The sequence below is a fragment of the Trachypithecus francoisi genome, unplaced genomic scaffold, assembly GCF_009764315.1.
Source record: "Trachypithecus francoisi isolate TF-2019V2 unplaced genomic scaffold, Tfra_2.0 Lachesis_group0, whole genome shotgun sequence".
In the NCBI taxonomy this organism is placed as follows: domain Eukaryota; kingdom Metazoa; phylum Chordata; class Mammalia; order Primates; family Cercopithecidae; genus Trachypithecus; species Trachypithecus francoisi.
In genome coordinates, this window is record NW_022681453.1 from 137,507,187 (window position 1) to 137,526,503 (window position 19,317).

The 19,317-nt window shown below is 41.2% G+C and overlaps 1 protein-coding gene across 1 annotated transcript in view; it reads left to right on the top strand.

The window, feature by feature from the left end:
- MYRIP (myosin VIIA and Rab interacting protein) overlaps positions 1-19,317 on the top strand; it is a 427,956-nt gene that overhangs the window by 313,548 nt on the left and 95,091 nt on the right. The window contains exon 4 of the mRNA XM_033212116.1: positions 8,274-8,410. Coding sequence (XP_033068007.1) covers positions 8,274-8,410 — 137 coding nt within the window. The remainder of the gene's footprint in view (positions 1-8,273; positions 8,411-19,317) is intronic.

Sequence of the window (19,317 nt, forward strand, 5' to 3'; positions counted from 1 at the left end):
TCTTTGAACAGATTAGTCTGGCAGCACTGTTGGTTAAGGCCCTGTTCTGTTTTGTCACTTCTATACGTCTAACACAGTGCCTGGCACATAGTGGGCCCTCAATACATAGTGAAAGGATGAAAGAAAGAGTGAGTGAACAAATGAATGAGTCCATGCACTGCCGCAGGATTCCACCCTCTCTTCTATTTCAGCAGCATGCCGACACAAAGATTCTTCTCATCTAGCCTTGCCTGCAGTTGTGCATGTTTAGTCGGAAAGCAGACACCTGAGCATGGGCCAGGGAGTTGCACACTTAGCCAGTCCACCCGGGTGCTGGGATCCTCACAGCCCGTTCCCCACACCTCTACCCATGAGCCACATGCATCCTGTGAGTTTCCTCTGAGCCATAGGTTTTTAAATAAATACAATAAAATCAGTAATATCAAATGAAGATAATCATGACTGAGCCTTTCCTGGAAGCCCCAAGGAAGAGCTTCCAGAAAAGCTCTCTACATTAACTCTAAGTCAAATCATAATTGAAAACACATTACTACTTTTTCCTGGCAGAAAGTAAATTTATTTTTTAAATTTTATTTTTAATTGACAAACAATAATTGTATATATTTATGGGGTACAATGTGATATTTTGATATATATACATTATGGAATAATTAAGTCAAGCTAGTTAACACATCTATCTCACACATCTTATCATTTTTGTATGTGACATAAAGCATATTACTTTTTAAGGAAAAGTTTTCTGCTCTCCAAATCGGCCTGTGGTTTTACAGATCATTCCCCACCATTTACTATTGTCTTCCACCTCCCTGCAGCTCCAGGCTGGTGCCCTAATTCCACTCTGAGACTTAAGTAAGCTGAGGTATTCTATTTTAAGTTCATTAAAATACTTCGGAATGCTGTAGAGTTTTGGTATAAGCAGTGAATGGAGAACTCATCCAATGATGCACTTAAAGTCTTCTCGGGCTGTCTAGAACTTAGAACATGATATTAGGACTCTTGGTTGCAAGTAATAAAAACTCAACTCAAAAAGGCTTGAACAAACAAGAGAAAATATTGGCGTATATAATAGTAAAGTCCAGGGATTGACTTTAAGCTTGAGTAGATACAGGTGTTCTAAGTATATCAACAAAATCCTGTCCCTCCCGACTGTCAGATCTGCTTTTGAACCTCTAGGCTTTCATTCTGTCATGGAGCCAGCCCTGCAGAAAGGGGGCATCTGTTACCAAGGTCTCCAGTAGAAGCTCCCAGCTCAACCCCAATGGCAAGTGTGAGTCATGAGACCATCAACACTAGTGCCAGGAGTGGTACCCAGCCTTCCAGAACCACATAGACTAAGTTGGAGAGGGAGGGAGGAGTGTCCCAAAAGGAAAAGAAATGTCCCTTTTAGAAGAATGAGGGGCACAATAACAACTGTCCTCCACTGATACCATGTGGACCCTTCCAGGGTCAGAGCTGAGCCTTTCTGGTGACCATCTGCTCAGAGAGCAGGGCAGTGTGTGGAAGAAGGAGGCTAGAGAAGATTTCTCTTCTGCAGTTGCATTTCTTTTTTTTTTTTTTTTTTTTTTTGAGACGGAGTTTCGCTCTGCTGCCCAGGCTGGAGTGCTGTGGCCGGATCTCAGCTCACTGCAAGCTCCGCCTCCTGGGTTCACGCCATTCTCCTGCCTCAGCCTCCCGAGTAGCTGGGACTACAGGCGCCCGCCACCTCACCCGGCTAATTTTTTGTATTTTTTAGTAGAGACGGGGTTTCACCGTGTTAGCCAGGATGGTCTCGATCTCCTGACCTCGTGATCCGCCCGTCTCGGCCTCCCAAAGTGCTGGGATTACAGGCTTGAGCCACCGCGCCCGGCAAGCTGCAGTTGCATTTCTTTTGTGCTTTTAAAGATATCAAATAAATCATAGGCCCAGAGAGTGTGATTTCCAGAAGCAAGGCTTTCTGTATTTCCTTTCTTTTCTGTTACATTATTCTAAATTCTGAAAATAGCTTTATCAGTGTTTTTTTTTTAAATAAAAATGACAGATGCTTCTTGTAATAAATTAAAATTCTATAGTAAAATAAATTGGAGAGAGAGAGTCTCTGTTCATGCTGGGTGCCTGTGAATAGTACTTGTGCATGATTGCAAGCTCCCAGTTTTTAATCCCTGCTCAAGAGTTTGCTCCTTTGGGCAAGGAACTCACTCTTTCTGCATGTTGATTTATGCCTCTATGAAAGAGCGGACTCATCATTTTAGAGCTATTAGAAGAAATTATCAAGCCCTGTTCTGATGCCAGGCACCTTATTGTTTATGTTATATAATTTAATCTTCAAAACAGCGTGATAAGGTGGTTACTGTCATCACCCCCATCTTATAGATGAAGAAACTGAGGCTTAGAGGGATGAAGTCATGTGTTCAAGACCACACTTGTAGTAAATGCCAGGACCTGGGCCACTTCACCAGCACCCGCACCCATGTGCCTACCACTGCACCGTACTCTGCAAGAATTAAATAAGGTGATGCAAGGAAAACTTTTGGCAGACAGAGCAAGCACTCAAAAAATTGTGCTCATTTTTTCATAATAGTGACACTGATTATATGATGAAGTTTTATGTGAAAGAAATTATACATTTGGTATATTGTGTTAGATAAGTGCTTTTTCTCCCTCCATGAGGAAGACAAACCTCTCAATTTCAATTTTAGTTTTTCAACCATACCAGAGGGGAGAAGATAATGCTTGCCTTCTGCCCTTTCATTCTCCTTCCTGAGCTGCATTTGGGGACCAGAAGTGGGCTTTGCCATGGACCAGTTGGTGACTCTTTCAGGGGTTTCTCTTTAATGTGAGGCCACTTTGAGAGGGACTTTAGAATCTCACACCATGGGTGGGAAGTGTAAATTGGTGCAAGTTTTCTGAAAAAGTTGCATCTTTGAACCTGGCTGCTTTACTTCTAGGATCCACAACTATGGATATGTGAAATTGTTTAGCTGGCAGCATATCCATCACAGAACCGTTTTTAATGCAGAAGAAATGGGAAGGATTCAAGGTTCAAAGATTGGAGATCAGTTATATAAAGCTTGCTGTGTCCATACTATGGAGAACTCTTGAGGTGACTGAAGATGTCATGGGAGAAGACTTCAACAACATTACAGTCAATCAGGAATACTAAGTGGAAAAAACAAGTTATAAAACAATGTCTGTCCATCACGTACTGGATTTTATCAAGTGACTACTAGGTGCACTTTAGTGGTCTAGGCACATGGGATACAGGAGTGGGAAAAAAAATCTGTCTTCCTTGAGCCTATGTCCTTGAGCTTATAGATAACAAACAAATTAATAATTGTCAATATGTTGATATAGTGATTATTGTTATAATTACTTAATCATAGACAATTACATATCGCTAAATAGGTACAAAGAAGTATTCTATAAAAATATAAGGAATAAAATCAGAGTAAGAGGACAGACATGTTGGCATGGTAGTGGCATTTTTGCAAAGATCGTCAGGGAAGGCCTCCCAAGAGAAGTGATATTTGCACAGAGGCCTGAATGAAGTGTTGGATTGAGCCTGAGACTATCTGTGGGGAACTGTATTATAGGCAGAGGGAACAGCAAGATCAAAGCCAGTGTGAGCATGTTTGTTAAAAGATAGTGTGAACATTGTATGTACTGAAAGACACATGTGCTCAGGAAAACCCATTTGTGGCTTTTTCTCTTCACTGAAGTCACTAACCGTTTAAAAGGGGCACCTCCCCACTGCCGCCATCACTGTTTCCTGGACACTCCAGGTGGCTGCCCTGCTGCTGCCCCACAGCCCCTGTCTGCTAAACTTTGTGGGAAGAGGGAGCACATCCTCTCCGTGAAAAAATTGGGTCTCTCAGAGCTGCTCTGGCCCTGGAGCCCCTTCAGCACCAACCAGCTTTAGACTGACCTCTTGGTCCCTGCCTTCTCTGTGTGCCTGCATGAATACACACACACACACACATGCACATACACATGCATGCACACACATACACATGAGCACATGCACATTCGCATGCATGTATGCACACACACACACCCCCCCCCCACCATGAGTCCCAGGGCCCCTCCCAATCTCTATATAGGCTGATTTTAAACCACCTTGCATGGAAGTCTGAAAGAACACTCATCTAATGTCAGGTTCCAGTAGTAGAACTTGGGGTAGTTTTCTGAATCTTCTTTTGCTTGTTTTTATTTCAGTTTTTATAATAATACATGTACTTGGTTAAAATAAATTCAGCCAGTAAAAGATATTAAAAGGATTTCATATCCCCAACTCCTTGCCAAGTCCCAGTCCCCCAGGGAATCACATTTAAACATTTCTGGGGGCTACCACAATAATCCTAAATAATATGTTTATCTTGCCATTCATTGATTCGTCAACTTTCGACTTTTATGAATAGTTCACTTTTTCCTATCTCCTTACCTTCCCCTTGGAAGTTTTATTAAAACTTTTATTATATGCTGGTGACCTTTATGACTTTAGCATATCGAAACCATTATCTTTGGTATGTATACCTTACACAGTCTGTCTTGACTGCATTCTGTAAGATTTTGACTCCATTCTGCAAGATGGGGAAATTAGCATCTCTGAACTACCCTCATTCCTCTTTCTCTTTACAGCCAGGCTTCTATTAGGCTGTCAATGATTTTTAATTTTTCTTTCAATAACAAATGCAAATGTCTTGACAGTGTGATCCTTTTATGCTTTGTCTATAAATAGGGTGAAAACTAAGTAGTTTCTAAATTATATAAACATTATCTTCTAGAGACCAAAGTCATGACTTGAAATTCATGGATAGAAAAAAAAAAAACTTATTCTTAGCTGTAACACGTGGGCTCCTTGAAGAAAAATGGGTCATCACCTTTCTTCTTCCACTTAATTAGTTTACAAAATCATACAACTTTTCATTTGCTTCATAGTTAGACCATATTTTCTTGAGCTCTTTTTGGTTTTGATTTTGATTTTCCCAAAGCTTCTAATGGCTTTTCCTTATTCTTGTTGACAAAAGAAAGATGTGGCTCCTTCTTCACCATTTCTCTTCATCCATGTAGATTCTTAATTATATACTTACTGAATGCCCCATTTTGGCTGCCTACCTTCCAGATCTGCTGCACAATCCTGGGACTTCTCTCCATTGTACTCCTGGGACAGTTTTCTTCTTTTTAGAGTCCCAAGATCCTCTTTTGTGGATGGCTTTTGGTTCTCCTGGAATACACCTTGAGAATTTTCTTTTCCAGAAAGCAATCTTACATGTCTGAAAATGTCTTTATTTTGCCCTCTTGTGATGATGGATTGGCTGAACATAGAAGTCTAAGTTCATGCCATTTATTCTTAGAAAATCTATGCTCTACTGTCTTCTAGCATTCATTGTTATTGACTACAAATTTTAGCATCATTATTTTTATCCTTTTGCAAAATATTATTTTTTTCTGTGTGAAGCCCCTAAGTTCTCCTTATCTCTGAGGATCTGAATTTTCATGAAGATGTAGCAAGGTAGGTTTGTCTGCTTTATTTTGTTTTAAAGTTCCATTTATTGTTTGGGCAGTTGGTAGGCCCTCTTAACCTAAAGACTTTTCCCTTTCTTAGCTTGGGGAAATTTTCTTCTATGATGTCTTTGATTTTTATCCCCCTCTCTTTCATTTTCTCTTTTCTTCCTTTTTGGAATTCTGTTAGATGCTGGACCTCCTGAATTGAACCCCCATGTCTGTTTTCTCTTGTATATTCCATATTTTTGCCTTCTTATTGTACAGTCTAGAAAATTTATGTTGGTTTTAACTTTTAGGTGTTCTACTAAATTTTCTATTGATCCTGTTTTCTATTTCCAATAAGTTGTTGCTTATCTTCTACATGTATTTCACATCACCCTAGCCTGTTGCACGGATACAGTATCTTTTCAAACCATTATGAACATTAATTAGAGTTTAAATTACTTTCAATACCTTGAGTTATCTTTTTTTGTCCTTTGTTACTTGTTGTTAGTTTATCTTGGCTCTTTCTTCTTATGCCATTGGATTGTTGCAAATGGCTGGTGATTTTTGTCATCTATTCATATTTTTGAACAAAGGACTTGGTGAATAAAGGTAACCAACATGGGCCTCCTCTGCCATTGGGTAGATAAGTATTCCCAATAGACCTCTGTTTTGGAAAGAGTTTAGGGCTGAAAGGTGGGAGTGCTTACCAAGAGCTCCAAGTTTGTGAGTTAAGCAGGCAATTGACAGGCTTTGCTTTGGTATACATGGATGACATCTGACGGGCAGGCATGTAGGGGCTCCCCCAGTGCCAAACAAGACAGGCTTCTTCTGTATTAGTCCATTTATGTTGCTAGGAAAGAATACTTGGGGCAGGGTAATTTATAAAGAAAAGAGGTTTGTTTGGCTCATGGTTCTGTAGGCATTACAAGAAGGTGCCAGCATCTGCTTCTGGTAAAAACCTCAGGAACCTTTTACTTATAGCAGAAGGCAAGGGGGCCTGTGTGTCACATGGTGAGAGAGGGAGCAAGAGAGAAGGAGGGTTGTCACAGTCTTTTCAACAACCAGCTCTCGAGTGAACTAATAGAGTGAGAACTCATTACCACAGGGAGGGCAGCAATCCATTCATGAGGGATATGCCTCCAAAGCCCAAACACCTTCCACCAGGCCCACTTCTAGCATTGGGGATCACATGTTAACATGAGATTTGCAACTGGGACAAATATCCAAACTCTATAGCTTCACTGTATGGTGTTAATCTCCATATTGAAATCTTAAATCTAAAGTAGATTGTTCAACTTCAAAAGAGAACCACTTTATCTTTTGGGCCTAAGACCAATCATCCTCAGACCAATTGCCCATTTGTTACGGAGTAGGGATGGGGGACCAAGAGACCTCATTATTGTCTTCACAACCATTAAATTACCTTTCTGAGTACTGTCATAATCCAAGGCTGCTCTCTGAATCAACCAACTCAAAATTGGGCCTTCCAGTTAGAGTCCAAGCTCTTCCATCTGTTCTGAAGGACACTGTTCTTTGTTACCTTTATGCTATCATTGTCAAAATCTCTGATTTTGCTCTCACCCCAATTCTTTCCTTGTATAGATTTTTTTTTTATCTTTGGATATCTTCTCACATTTCACTGGGGTCTGGAAAAGAAGAGCAACTAAATGTGGAATTGTTCTTCCATTGACTTGGAAGCCTTTATATTCCTGTTGCTTTTCTGAATTTTCTAAAATGAGTGTGTATTATTACATTTATAATAAGAAAAATAAGAAAAACAGCTGTTTTCAAAATGGAAAGGTTTTAGAAATTTGTTCTCATCAGGCATAAAAGAGAAGAATCTTTTTTTTTTTTTTTTTCCAGATGGAATCTCACTCTGTCACCCAGGCTGGAGTGCAGTGGTACTGTGGTGCTGTCTCGGCTCACTGCAACCTCCACCTACTAGGTTCAAGTGATTTTCCTGCCTCAGCCTCCCAAGTAGCTGGGATTACAGGCATGCGCAACCACGCCCAGCTGGTTTTTGTATTTTTAGTAGAGATGGAGTTTTACCATGTTGGCCAGGCTGGTCTCAAACTCCTGACCTCAAATGATCCACCTGCCTTGGCCTTCCTAAGTGCTGGGATTACAGGCGTGAGCCACAGCACCCAGCCTGGATCTTGCCAATGTTTTATACCAACCATTGTAGCATTAACCAGGAAACTACTTCCTCACAGTGCTTCAATCTGAATGAGGAAGAGGCTAGAGAATTTTGCTATCTTCCTTGTGCTTTTTATTTTTGTAAGATGAATTAGAAATGCTGTTAATACAGTAAGAATATCAAATATAAAGCCTACTACTAAATGCCCTGAAACTTCATGGTTTAAAATGTCAAGTATTTATTGGTTTGCTCTTTGGAGTGACTTAGTGGATGGTTCTCCTGGTCGCACCTAAGGTCACTCATTTGTCTCCAGTCAAACTATTGGCCGATGGCTTCTTTCACCTGTCTGGGAGTTAGCTGGCTACTGGCTGGGGTAAGAGGGATGATTGGGCCAAGTGTTTCTCATCACACAACAGGCAAACTTGGGCTTACTCACGTGATAAAGATTGTGGGATTCCCAAGAGCAGCAAGAGAGGCAACTGCAGGGCTCAGGATTCACACAACATCACTTTCACCATTTTCTATGGTCAGAGAAAGTCACAAGGCCAGCGCAGATTCAAGGGGAATAAACTTCACATCTTGATGGATGGAGCTGTGAAACATTGTAGCAGTTTTGCAACTCACCATTTAATAATTCTAATTTTCTGTTGTCTAATTCTGTTTTCCTCAGGCTTCTGAGGGCCCAGTCTCTGGAATGGTTCTACAATAATGTGAAGAGCCGCTTCAAGCGCTTTGGCAGTGCCAAGGTTCTGAAGAACCTGTACAGGAAGCACCGGCTGGAGAGTGGTGCGTGCTTCGACATTCTAGGTACTCTCACTTCCTGCCGCTCTGGGAGTCTTTGGTGGGCTGGTGGGTAGAAGGCCTGGCTCAGGGGCCCTGAACACTGGAGCACACTCACCTGGGACAGATAAATTTGCTTAACTATCCGGCACTAGTGAGAAGCAGAAATAGAAGGACGGATGCCAGAGACTCTGCTATGTTTTGACTCTTTTGGTTCCAGCATCCCCACTGGGCTAGAGCTTATACATTAGAAGCTGTGAACACCAAGTACTTCTACAAATTGTGATTATTTTAATCTCAGATCAAAAATTAGGTGTTCTTGATCATCATTCCTTAATGATTACAACGTTGGAAAGTCATTTGCCCTTGGCTACAGAGAGACTACAACTGTCCCTGGAGGGCATGCCCTCCACCTTCCTTTCTTCTTACTCCAAAATTCTGTTCGTATGGCCCAGAAGCTGATGTGGTGGGAGAGTGAGAAAAGTGTCTGCTTCCTCCCAGGAAACTTGAAGGATGAATTTTTTTTTTACCTGTGCTGTTTTTATACAGTTGAGACAACCAAGTTCATTGGAATGAGAAATTATATTCTTTAGTCCTATTAGATCAGCCAGTAGAAAAGAATGGTAGTCAGAATATGGAGAGCATCCCTTTCAAAAAGTCTGTTTCTTTCTATCGAGTGGCAGATTTTTTTTTTTTTATCACTTGGCTAACACAGGCAAATGCATTTTATCCATGAGAAACAAGGAAGAAAAACAAACCTTATTCATCTAATTTGGAGCTTTTTCACCACCATTATTTTATGTCACTTTCTCAATAAAGTCTTTGGTTGTGTCTTACCTAAAAATATGCCAGCCACTTAGACAATGGGGAAAATAGAATGGAGGCACTAAACATAGAGAATCATTAGGGTCTTTTGTTGTCATTATTAGAATCTCTGTCCTTCAAACTGCTCAGGAAAGCTATAGCTAAGAGAGCAGTGCTGAAGGTTTCCACATACTATGTTTATCACCATTTCACCAATTTCTCTAAAAGTTCTGTAGGAATGGAGGCAAAAAAGAAATAAAGCTTAAAAGTTATACTGTTAGCAGTTTTTCTTATTTTTTTTTATTTTTTATTTTTTATTTTATTATACTTTAAGTTCTAGGGTACATGTGCATGACGTTTATATCATGTATAACTCCCCAATGCAATCCCTCCCTCCTCCCCCCTCCCCATGATAGGCCCCAGTGTGTGATGTTCCCCTTCCCGAGTCCAAGTGATCTCATTGTTCAGTTCCCACCTATGAGTGAGAACATGCGGTGTTTGGTTTTCTCTTCTTGTGATAGTTTGCTAAGAATGATGGTTTCCAGCTGCATCCATGTCCCTACAAAGGACGCAAACTCATCCTTTTTGATGGCTGCATAGTATTCCATGGTGTATATGTGCCACATTTTCTTAATCTAGTCTGTCACAGATGGACATCTGGGTTGATTCCAAGTCTTTGCTATTGTGAATAGTGCCGCAATAAACATACGTGTGCATGTGTCTTTGTAGTAGAGTAATTTATAATCCTTTGGGTATATACCCAGTAGTGGGATGGCTGACGTGTGCATGTGTCTTTGTAGTAGAGTAATTTATAATCCTTTGGGTATATACCCAGTAGTGGGATGGCTGGGTCATATGGTACATCTAGTTCTAGATCCTTGAGGAATCGCCATACTGTTTTCCATAATGGTTGAACTAGTTTACAATCCCACCAACAGTGTAAAAGTGTTCCTATTTCTCCACATCCTCTCCAACACCTGTTGTTTCCTGACTTCTTAATGATTGCCATTCTAACTGGTGTGAGATGGTATCTCATTGTGGTTTTGATTTGCATTTCTCTGATGGCGAGTGATGATGAGCATTTTTTCATGTGTCTGTTGGCTGTATGGATGTCTTCTTTTGAGAAATGTCTGTTCATATCCTTTCCCCACTTTTTGATGGGGTTGTTTTTTTTTCTTGTATATTTGTTTGAGTTCTTTGTAGATTCTGGATATTAGCCCTTTGTCAGATGAGTAGGTTGCAAAAATTTTCTCCCATTCTGTAGGTTGCCTGTTCACTCTGATGGTAGTTTCTTTAGCTGTGCAAAAGCTCTTTAGTTTAATGAGATCCCATGTGTCAATTTTTGCTTTTGCTGCCGTTGCTTTTGGTTTTTAGACATGAAGTCCTTGCCCATGCCTATGTCCTGAATGGTACTACCTAGATTTTCTTCTAGGGTTTTTATGGTATTAGGTCTAACATTTAAGTCTCTAATCCATCTTGAATTAATTTTCGTATAAGGGGTAAGGAAAGGATCCAGTTTCAGCTTTCTACTTATGGCTAGCCAATTTTCCCAGCACCATTTATTAAATAGGGAATCCTTTCCCCATTTCTTGTTTCTCTCAGGTTTGTCAAAGATCAGATGGCTGTAGATGTGTGGTATTATTTCTGAGGACTCTGTTCTGTTCCATTGGTCTATATCTCTGTTGTGGTACCAGTACCATGCTGTTTTGGTTACTGTAGCCTTGTAGTATAGTTTGAAGTCAGGTAGCGTGACGCCTCCAGCTTTGTCCTTTTGACTTAGGATTGTTTTGGCAATGCGGGCTCTTTTTTGGTTCCATATGAACTTTAAAGCCGTTTTTTCCAATTCTGTGAAGAAAGTCATTGGTAGCTTGATGGGGATGGCATTGAATCTATAAATAACCTTGGGCAGTATGGCCATTTTCACGATATTGATTCTTCCTATCCATGAGCATGGTATGTTCTTCCATTTGTTTGTGTCCTCTTTGATTTCACTGAGCAGTGGTTTGTAGTTCTCCTTGAAGAGGTCCTTTACATCCCTTGTAAGCTGGATTCCTAGGTATTTTATTCTCTTTGAAGCAATTGTGAATGGAAGTTCATTCCTGATTTGGCTCTCTGCTTGTCTGTTACTGGTGTATAAGAATGCTTGGGATTTTTGCACATTAATTTTGTATCCTGAGACTTTGCTGAAGTTGCTTATCAGCTTAAGGAGATTTTGGGCTGAGACAATGGGGTTTTCCAAATATACAATCATGTCATCTGCAAACAGGGACAATTTGACTTCTTCTTTTCCTAACTGGATACCCTTGATTTCTTTCTCTTGCCTGATTGCCCTAGCCAGAACTTCCAACACTATGTTGAATAGGAGTGGTGAGAGAGGGCATCCCTGTCTTGTGCCAGTTTTCAAAGGGAATTTTTCCAGTTTTTGCCCATTCAGTATGATATTGGCTGTGGGTTTGTCATAAATAGCTCTTATTATTTTGAGGTACGTTCCATCAATACCGAATTTATTGAGCGTTTTTAGCATGAAGGGCTGTTGAATTTTGTCAAAAGCCTTTTCTGCATCTATTGAGATAATCATGTGGTTCTTGTCTTTGGTTCTGTTTATATGCTGGATTACGTTTATTGATTCGCGAATGTTGAACCAGCCTTGCATCCCAGGGATGAAGCCCACTTGATCATGGTGGATAAGCTTTTTGATGTGCTGCTGATCCGGTTTGCCAGTATTTTATTGAGGATTTTTGCATCGATGTTCATCAGGGATATTGGTCTAAAATTCTCTTTTTTTGTTGTGTCTCTGCCAGGCTTTGGTATCAGGATGATGTTGGCCTCATAAAATGAGTTAGGGAGGATTCCCTCTTTTTCTATTGATTGGAATAGTTTCAGAAGGAATGGTACCAGCTCCTCCTTGTACCTCTGGTAGAATTCAGCTGTGAATCCATCTGGTCCTGGACTTTTTTTCGTGGGTAGGCTATTAATTGTTGCCTCAATTTCAGAGCCTGTTATTGGTCTATTCAGGGATTCAACTTCTTCCTGGTTTAGTCTTGGAAGAGTGTAAGTGTCCAGGAAATTATCCATTTCTTCTAGATTTTCTAGTTGATTTGCGTAGAGGCATTTATAGTATTCTCTGATGGTTGTTTGTATTTCTGTGGGGTCGGTGGTGATATCCCCTTTATCATTTTTTATTGCGTCTCTTTGATTCCTCTCTCTTTTCTTCTTTATTAGTCTAGCTAGCGGTCTGTCAATTTTTTTGATCTTTTCAAAAAACCAACTCCTGGATTCATTGATTTTTTGGAGGGTTTTTTGTGTCTCTATCTCCTTCAGTTCTGCTCTGATCTTAGTTATTTCTTGCCTTCTGCTAGCTTTTGAATGTGTTTGCTCTTGCCTCTCTAGTTCTTTTAATTGTGATGTTAGAGTGTCAATTTTAGATCTTTCCTGCTTTCTCTTGTGGGCATTTAGTGCTATAAATTCCCTCTACACACTGCTTTAAATGTGTCCCAGAGATTCTGGTATGTTGTATCTTTGTTCTCATTGGTTTCAAAGAACATCTTTATTTCTGCTTTCATTTCGTTATGTACCCAGTAGTCATTCAGGAGCAGGTTGTTCAGTTTCCATGTAGTTGAGCGGTTTTGAATGAGTTTCTTGTCCTGAGTTCTAGTTTGATTGCACTGTGGTCTGAGAGACAGTTTGTTATAATTTCTGTTCTTGTACATTTGCTGAGGAGTGCTTTACTTCCAATTATGTGGTCAATTTTGGAATAAGTGCGATGTGGTGCTGAGAAGAATGTATATTCTGTTGATTTGGGGTGGAGAGTTCTATAGATGTCTATTAAGTCTGCTTGGTGCAGAGATGAGTTCAATTCCTGGATATCCTTGTTAACTTTCTGTCTCGTTGATCTGTCTAATGTTGACAGTGGAGTGTTGAAGTCTCCCATTATTATTGTATGGGAGTCTAAGTCTCTTTGTAGGTCTCTAAGGACTTGCTTTATGAATCTGGGTGCTCCTGTATTGGGGGCATATATATTTAGGAGAGTTAGCTCTTCCTGTTGAATTGATCCCTTTACCATTATGTAATGGCCTTCTTTGTCTCTTTTGATCTATGATGGTTTAAAGTCTGTTTTATCAGAGACTAGGATTGCAACCCCTGCTATTTTTGTTCTCCATTTGCTTGGTAGATCTTCCTCCATCCCTTTGTTTTGAGCCTATGTATGTCTCTGCATGTGAGATGGGTCTCCTGAATACAGCAGACTGATGGGTCTTGACTCTTTATCCAGTTTGCCAGTCTGTGTCTTTTAATTGGAGCATTTAGTCCATTAACATTTAAGGTTAATATTGTTATGTGTGAACTTGATCCTGTCATTATTATATTAACTGGTTATTTTGCTCGTTAGTTGATGCAGTTTCTTCCTAGCCTCGATGGTCTTTACATTTTGGCATGTTTTTGCAATGGCTGGTACCAGTTGTTCCTTTCCATGTTTAGGGCTTCCTTCAGGGTCTCTTGTAAGGCAGGCCTGGTGGTGACAAAATCTCTAAGCATTTGCTTATCTGTAAAGGATTTTATTTCTCCTTCACTGATGAAGCTTAGTTTGGCTGGATATGAAATTCTGGGTTGAAAATTCTTTTCTTTAAGAACGTTGAATATTGGCCCCCACTCTCTTCTGGCTTGAAGAGTTTCTGCCGAGAGGTCTGCTGTTATTCTGATGGGCTTCCCTTTGTGGGTAACCCGACCTTTCTCTCTGGCTGCCCTTAAGATTTTTTCCTTCATTTCAACTTTGGTGAATCTGGCAATTATGTGTCTTGGAGTTGCTCTTCTGGAGGAGTATCTTTGTGGCGTTCTCTGTATTTCCTGAATTTGAATGTTGGCCTGCCCTACTAGGTTGGGGAAGTTCTCCTGGATGATATCCTGAAGAGTGTTTTCCAACTTGGTTCCATTTTCCCCCTCACTTTCAGGCACTCCAATCAGACGTAGATTTGGTCTTTTTACATAATCCCATACTTCTTGCAGGCTTTGTTCATTTCTTTTTCTTCTTTTTTCTTTTGGTTTCTCTTCTCGCTTCATTTCATTCATTTGATCCTCAATCGCTGATACTCTTTCTTCCAGTTGATCGAGTCGGTTACTGAAGCTTGTGCATTTGTCACGTATTTCTCGTGTCATGGTTTTCATCTCTGTCATTTCGTTTATGATCTTCTCTGCATTAATTAGTCTAGCTGTCAATTCTTCCACTCTTTTTTCAAGATTTTTAGTTTCTTTGCGCTGGGTACGTAATTCCTCCTTTAGCTCTGAGAGGTTTGATGGACTGAAGCCTTCTTCTCTCATCTCGTCAAAGTCATTCTCTGACCAGCTTTGATCCGTTGCTGGCGATGGGCTGCGCTCCTTTGCGGGGGAGATGCGCTCTTATTTTTTGAATTTCCAGCTTTTCTGCCCTGCTTCTTCCCCATCTTTGTGGTTTTATCTGTCTCTGGTCTTTGATGATGGTGACGTACTGATGGGGTTTTGGTATAGGTGTCCTTCCTGTTTGATAGTTTTCCGTCTGACAGTCAGAAGGACTGTCTGTTGGTCTGTTGGAGATTGCTTGAGGTCCACTCCAGACCCTGTTTGCCTGGGTATCAGCAGCAGAGGTTGCCGAAGATAGAATATTGCTGAACAGCGAGTGTACCTGTCTGGTTCTTTCTTTGGAAGTTTCCTCTCAGGGGTGACTCCACCCTGTGAGGTGTGGGGTGTCAGACTGCCCCTAGTGGGGGATGTCTCCCAGCTAGGCTACTCAGGGGTCAGGGACCCACCTGAGCAGGCAGTCTGTCCGTTCTCAGATCTCAACCTCCGCTGTTAGCAGTTTTTCAACCCAGAGAGAGATCTCAAGAAGGTTCATGAATAGAATCGGCTCACTCATTTGCATCCCATCCTCCTTTCCTCTCTTGTACATCCTCGGGTATGCTGAATGTGCCCCTTTAAATGTCACCAAATTCAGATCTCGTAGGTGTTCTTTACCACTTAATGCACATTGAGGAATAAAGCAAACATGTGGAAAACCCTGTAGAATAGAGCAGAATTTTTATTCCTTCCCTTTCTCTCTAAGTCTCCACAAGTGGAGAAGGCAGGCATGAATCCCAAGCGGGCTAGTATTAGCAGGGCTTTGAAATTTACAAGGATCAGTTTCAAAGGAGAATTCTTTGCTAAGAATAAATATCTGCCCTGATTGAAGCAGCTTTAGGTGCTGGGCCCTCTGTGATTCACCACTTTCTTCATCTGAGCCTCAATCACAGCACTTATCACATATCACAGTGCATTCAGGATTACACAGCTGCCTCTCCTGCTAGACTGTGATATGCAGGTGGTAGCTTGTTTATCTGTGTTCCCAAAGCATGGCTCAAGGCCTGGCACAGCTTATATCCTCATCATTGTACTAGTTCAACCTTAAAAGCATTTTATGGCGCCAGGCATGGTGGCTTATGCTTGTAATCCCAATACTTTGGGAGGCTGAGTCAGGAGGATCACTTGAGACCAGGAGTTCAAGACCAGCGTGGGCAACATAGCACGATCCTGTCTCTACAAAAGAAAAAAAAATTAAATTAAATTAGCCAGATGTGGTGGCATGCACCTGTCCTTTGAGCTACTTAGGAGACTGAGGTTGGGAAGATCACTTGAGCCCAGGAGGTTGAGGCTGCAGTGAGCCATGATTGTGCCACTGCACTCCAGCCTGGGTGACAGAGAAAGACCCTGTCCAAAAACAAAGCATTTTGTGGATACCAAGCCGCTTCATAGAAATATGAGAATCAGTTGCTTTAATACTATTCATATCTCCATTTAAGTGAAGATTTCTTTTGGAGAAACATGAAGACAGGCAGACAGGAGACAATTTATGAGATGGTACTCGAATATATAAAGCCATGGACATAAAACAACGAGATCTATTCTACAAGCTACATAGGAAATTTAGTTACACTTCAAGTAGGGAGAAATCTTCCAGGGCTTAAGTAGCCTCCTGATTGTGTGAGGTGACTTAAGAGTCATTCATTAGCTTTTGCTTGTTACCCAGTACCCTTTGTAGGTTTGTCATCTGCCATCCTCAATTCATGACTACACATTAGAATCGCCGAGGGTACTTTGAAAAAAACCTTCCAATACCCCAAATCGTTGTCCACCCCCCATTAATTACTGCTGAATTTCTGGAGGTGGAATCCAGTATACATATTTTTTTAAGTTGCCTGTATTATTCTAAGGTACAACCAAGACTGAGAACAAGAGCCTCAGCTAGAACTCAGAGTAATTAGTTCAGCAGTGTTCTTCCAACTCTATCTAATGGTACTTATTTTCAGAATTTTAATTGTCAGAACATGATATGCAAAATCTGCATTGCCCAAGGCATGTGCTATGCTCCAGGACTCTTAGTGTAAAACTCCTTTCACCTACAGAACGTCTTCATTATGTGGACCACTGTAGTTTGCCATAAAAACACTTAAATCAGGTCGGGCACAGTGGCTCACACCTGTAATCCAGCATTTTGGGAGGCTGAGGCAGGCAGATCACGAAGTCAGGAGATCGAGACTATCCTGGCCAACATGGTGAAACCCCGTCTCTACTAAAGTACAAAAAAATTAGCCCAGCGTGGTGGCACTCGCCTGTACTAGGAGGCAGAGGTTGTAGTGAGCCAAGATTGCACCGCTGCACTCCAGCCTGGCAACAGAGTGAGACTCCATCAAATAAATAAATAAATAAATAAATAATAAATAAATAAATAAATTCATTGAAGATTGCTTCAATCCACACAATCTCACATATCACCCATCACATACACACCTTGTAGTGCCATCAGTTCCTCAGCAGTGCTCCCAAGCTAACCTTACTCCTTCTCTTGCAGCTCACAGCAGGTGGCCAGATTAGCCCTAGAAGAATTCTTATTTGTTTTATCAGACAAATCTAAGATGTATTCATTTATTCAGCAAATATTTACTGAACACCTACTATGTGCCCATCTGGCTTAAGATGTTAGAAGTGAAGAAATGAGCAAGACCCTGCCATTTCAGAGCCAAACTCTAGTGGAGAAGTCAGATAAGTAAATACATTTATAAATAAAATAATGTCCAAAGGTAATGAGTGCTCACATGGCTTCTCTGATAGACCCAGCATGACTTTTTTTTTTAATTTAATTTTATTTTAAGTTCCGGGATACATCTGTGGGACGTGCAGGTTTGTTACATAAGTAAACATATGCCATGGTGGTTTTCTGCACCTATCAACCGACCACCTAGGTATAAGCCTCACATGTATTAGCTATTTATCCTGATGCTCTCCCTCCCCCTGCCACCTTGCCAGGCCCCAGTATGCATTGTTCCCCCTGCTGTGTCCATGTGTTGTCACTGTTCAGCTCCCATTTATAAGTGAGAACAGAGAACACAATATGACATTTTTAACAGTTATCCTAAAAGAAGCACTACATGAAAAAGGTAAAAGTTGCCATTATTAATATACTTAATCTTCAGACAATTGGATAAATAATATATGCTTTTATTTAGTGTTAGATAAATAAATGGGAAAAATAAACCTTGCTGTTATTATCATTCTATATCTAATTTTGACATGATTCTTAAAGAGGTCTATTGCTTCATCCGGGATTTGATGGACAAATGTGGTTTTTTAAAAATGCTGAGCCACATGAAATTAGAGTTTCCGCCAACTCATGAAAAATAGTGGCTTCATGTCTTCTGGCTGCTTGGCCCATGCTTTCCAGAACAATTCAGCCCCTTTCTGCCCTTGAAAGAAAATCACATCCTAAATGACACCAATGCTCCCACCTCCAAATTTAAAAGGGAAACAGAAAGAGAAGTGTTTTACTAGAAGATTTAAAGTCATGCAAAACTAGGGCTTGTCCTCTGGTGAGGTCAATCTTCCAAAGACTTTTTCACATCTCCCTTCCCCTTATGTTTCCCATGGCCCTCCCCATCCTCTCAGCAGGCAACCTCAAATCTTCCTTCCTATGGCCTACAGGGCATGCCAGGCAGGGACTTGCCCCTGCATGCAGCTGCAGTGGGAGTGCTTCTGCCTTCTCTGTTGCCTCCCGCTCCCCTTGGTCTTGCATCTTGATATCCCTCTCACCTTCCAGGAAAGTCTAAAGGTCACTTCTTGCTTATTCAATCTCTGTCTTTACTGGGATTTATAAACACACCCAGGTTTCTCCTGTTTTCTAAACCCCTCCTTGACTGCATTTGCCTCCACTCATTGTCCTGCCATCCTCTTTCCCATCACAGGTCAACTTAAAAAAGTGAACTGCATTCAGGGCTTCCATTGTCTGCCCTTCCTCATTCTACACTCACCTTCTCCCCCTTCCAAGCTATTCTCCACACAGCAGCCACCGTGCACTTGTAGAGGCACAGATCTTACCAGGTCGTCTCTGTGAAACCTTTAAGGGCTTCACATGGTGGTTGGGATAAAGATCCAAACACTGATGTGGCCACCATGACCTGCATGGCCTGTGTCCCCAGGTCACCTCACCAGAGCTGCTTTTTCTCTCTGCAGCCCTGCCACGCTGACTCTCCTTTAGGCCTTCAGATATACCCTTTCCTCCCAGGACCAGTCTCTGTGCAAGCTGTTTGCTGTGCCTTGTATGTTCTCCCACTCCCTACACCCTTTGGCTGATTCTTCACTGCTTAGGTCCGTCTTCCCTGCTGAACACTTTCACTGGGCTGTGAACCATCCCATCAAAGCACTTAACCTATCTATAATTTTATATGTATTTATATAAGTATTTGATTAATGAATTTCCCACATGAGAATCTCATGCTTGTCAGGGTGGTGTGGGGGCAGGTTTAGCTTTGCTCATCAGTGTGCCCCTAATACCTAGGCTGAAGCCAGGCACCTACTGATGCTCATAGACTATTTGCTGGATGAATGAATAAATTCTAGATGCAGCCATGCCAAGCCACACAACCAGTAATTTGCAGGTCCAGGAATTGACCTCACATTTCTCAGACTTTAGTCTGTTGTTCTGTCTTTGACTCCATATTGCCTGCAAAGAAGGTACGGGAAGAAAGTTGGGGTTGGCAGCAATGCTGCACCAGGAATCAGTGTGAGAAGGAAAAAGCAATGGGTCAAAAATGTTAGCATTATTGTGGGAACTCATGAGTCCCTAAACCTATTTG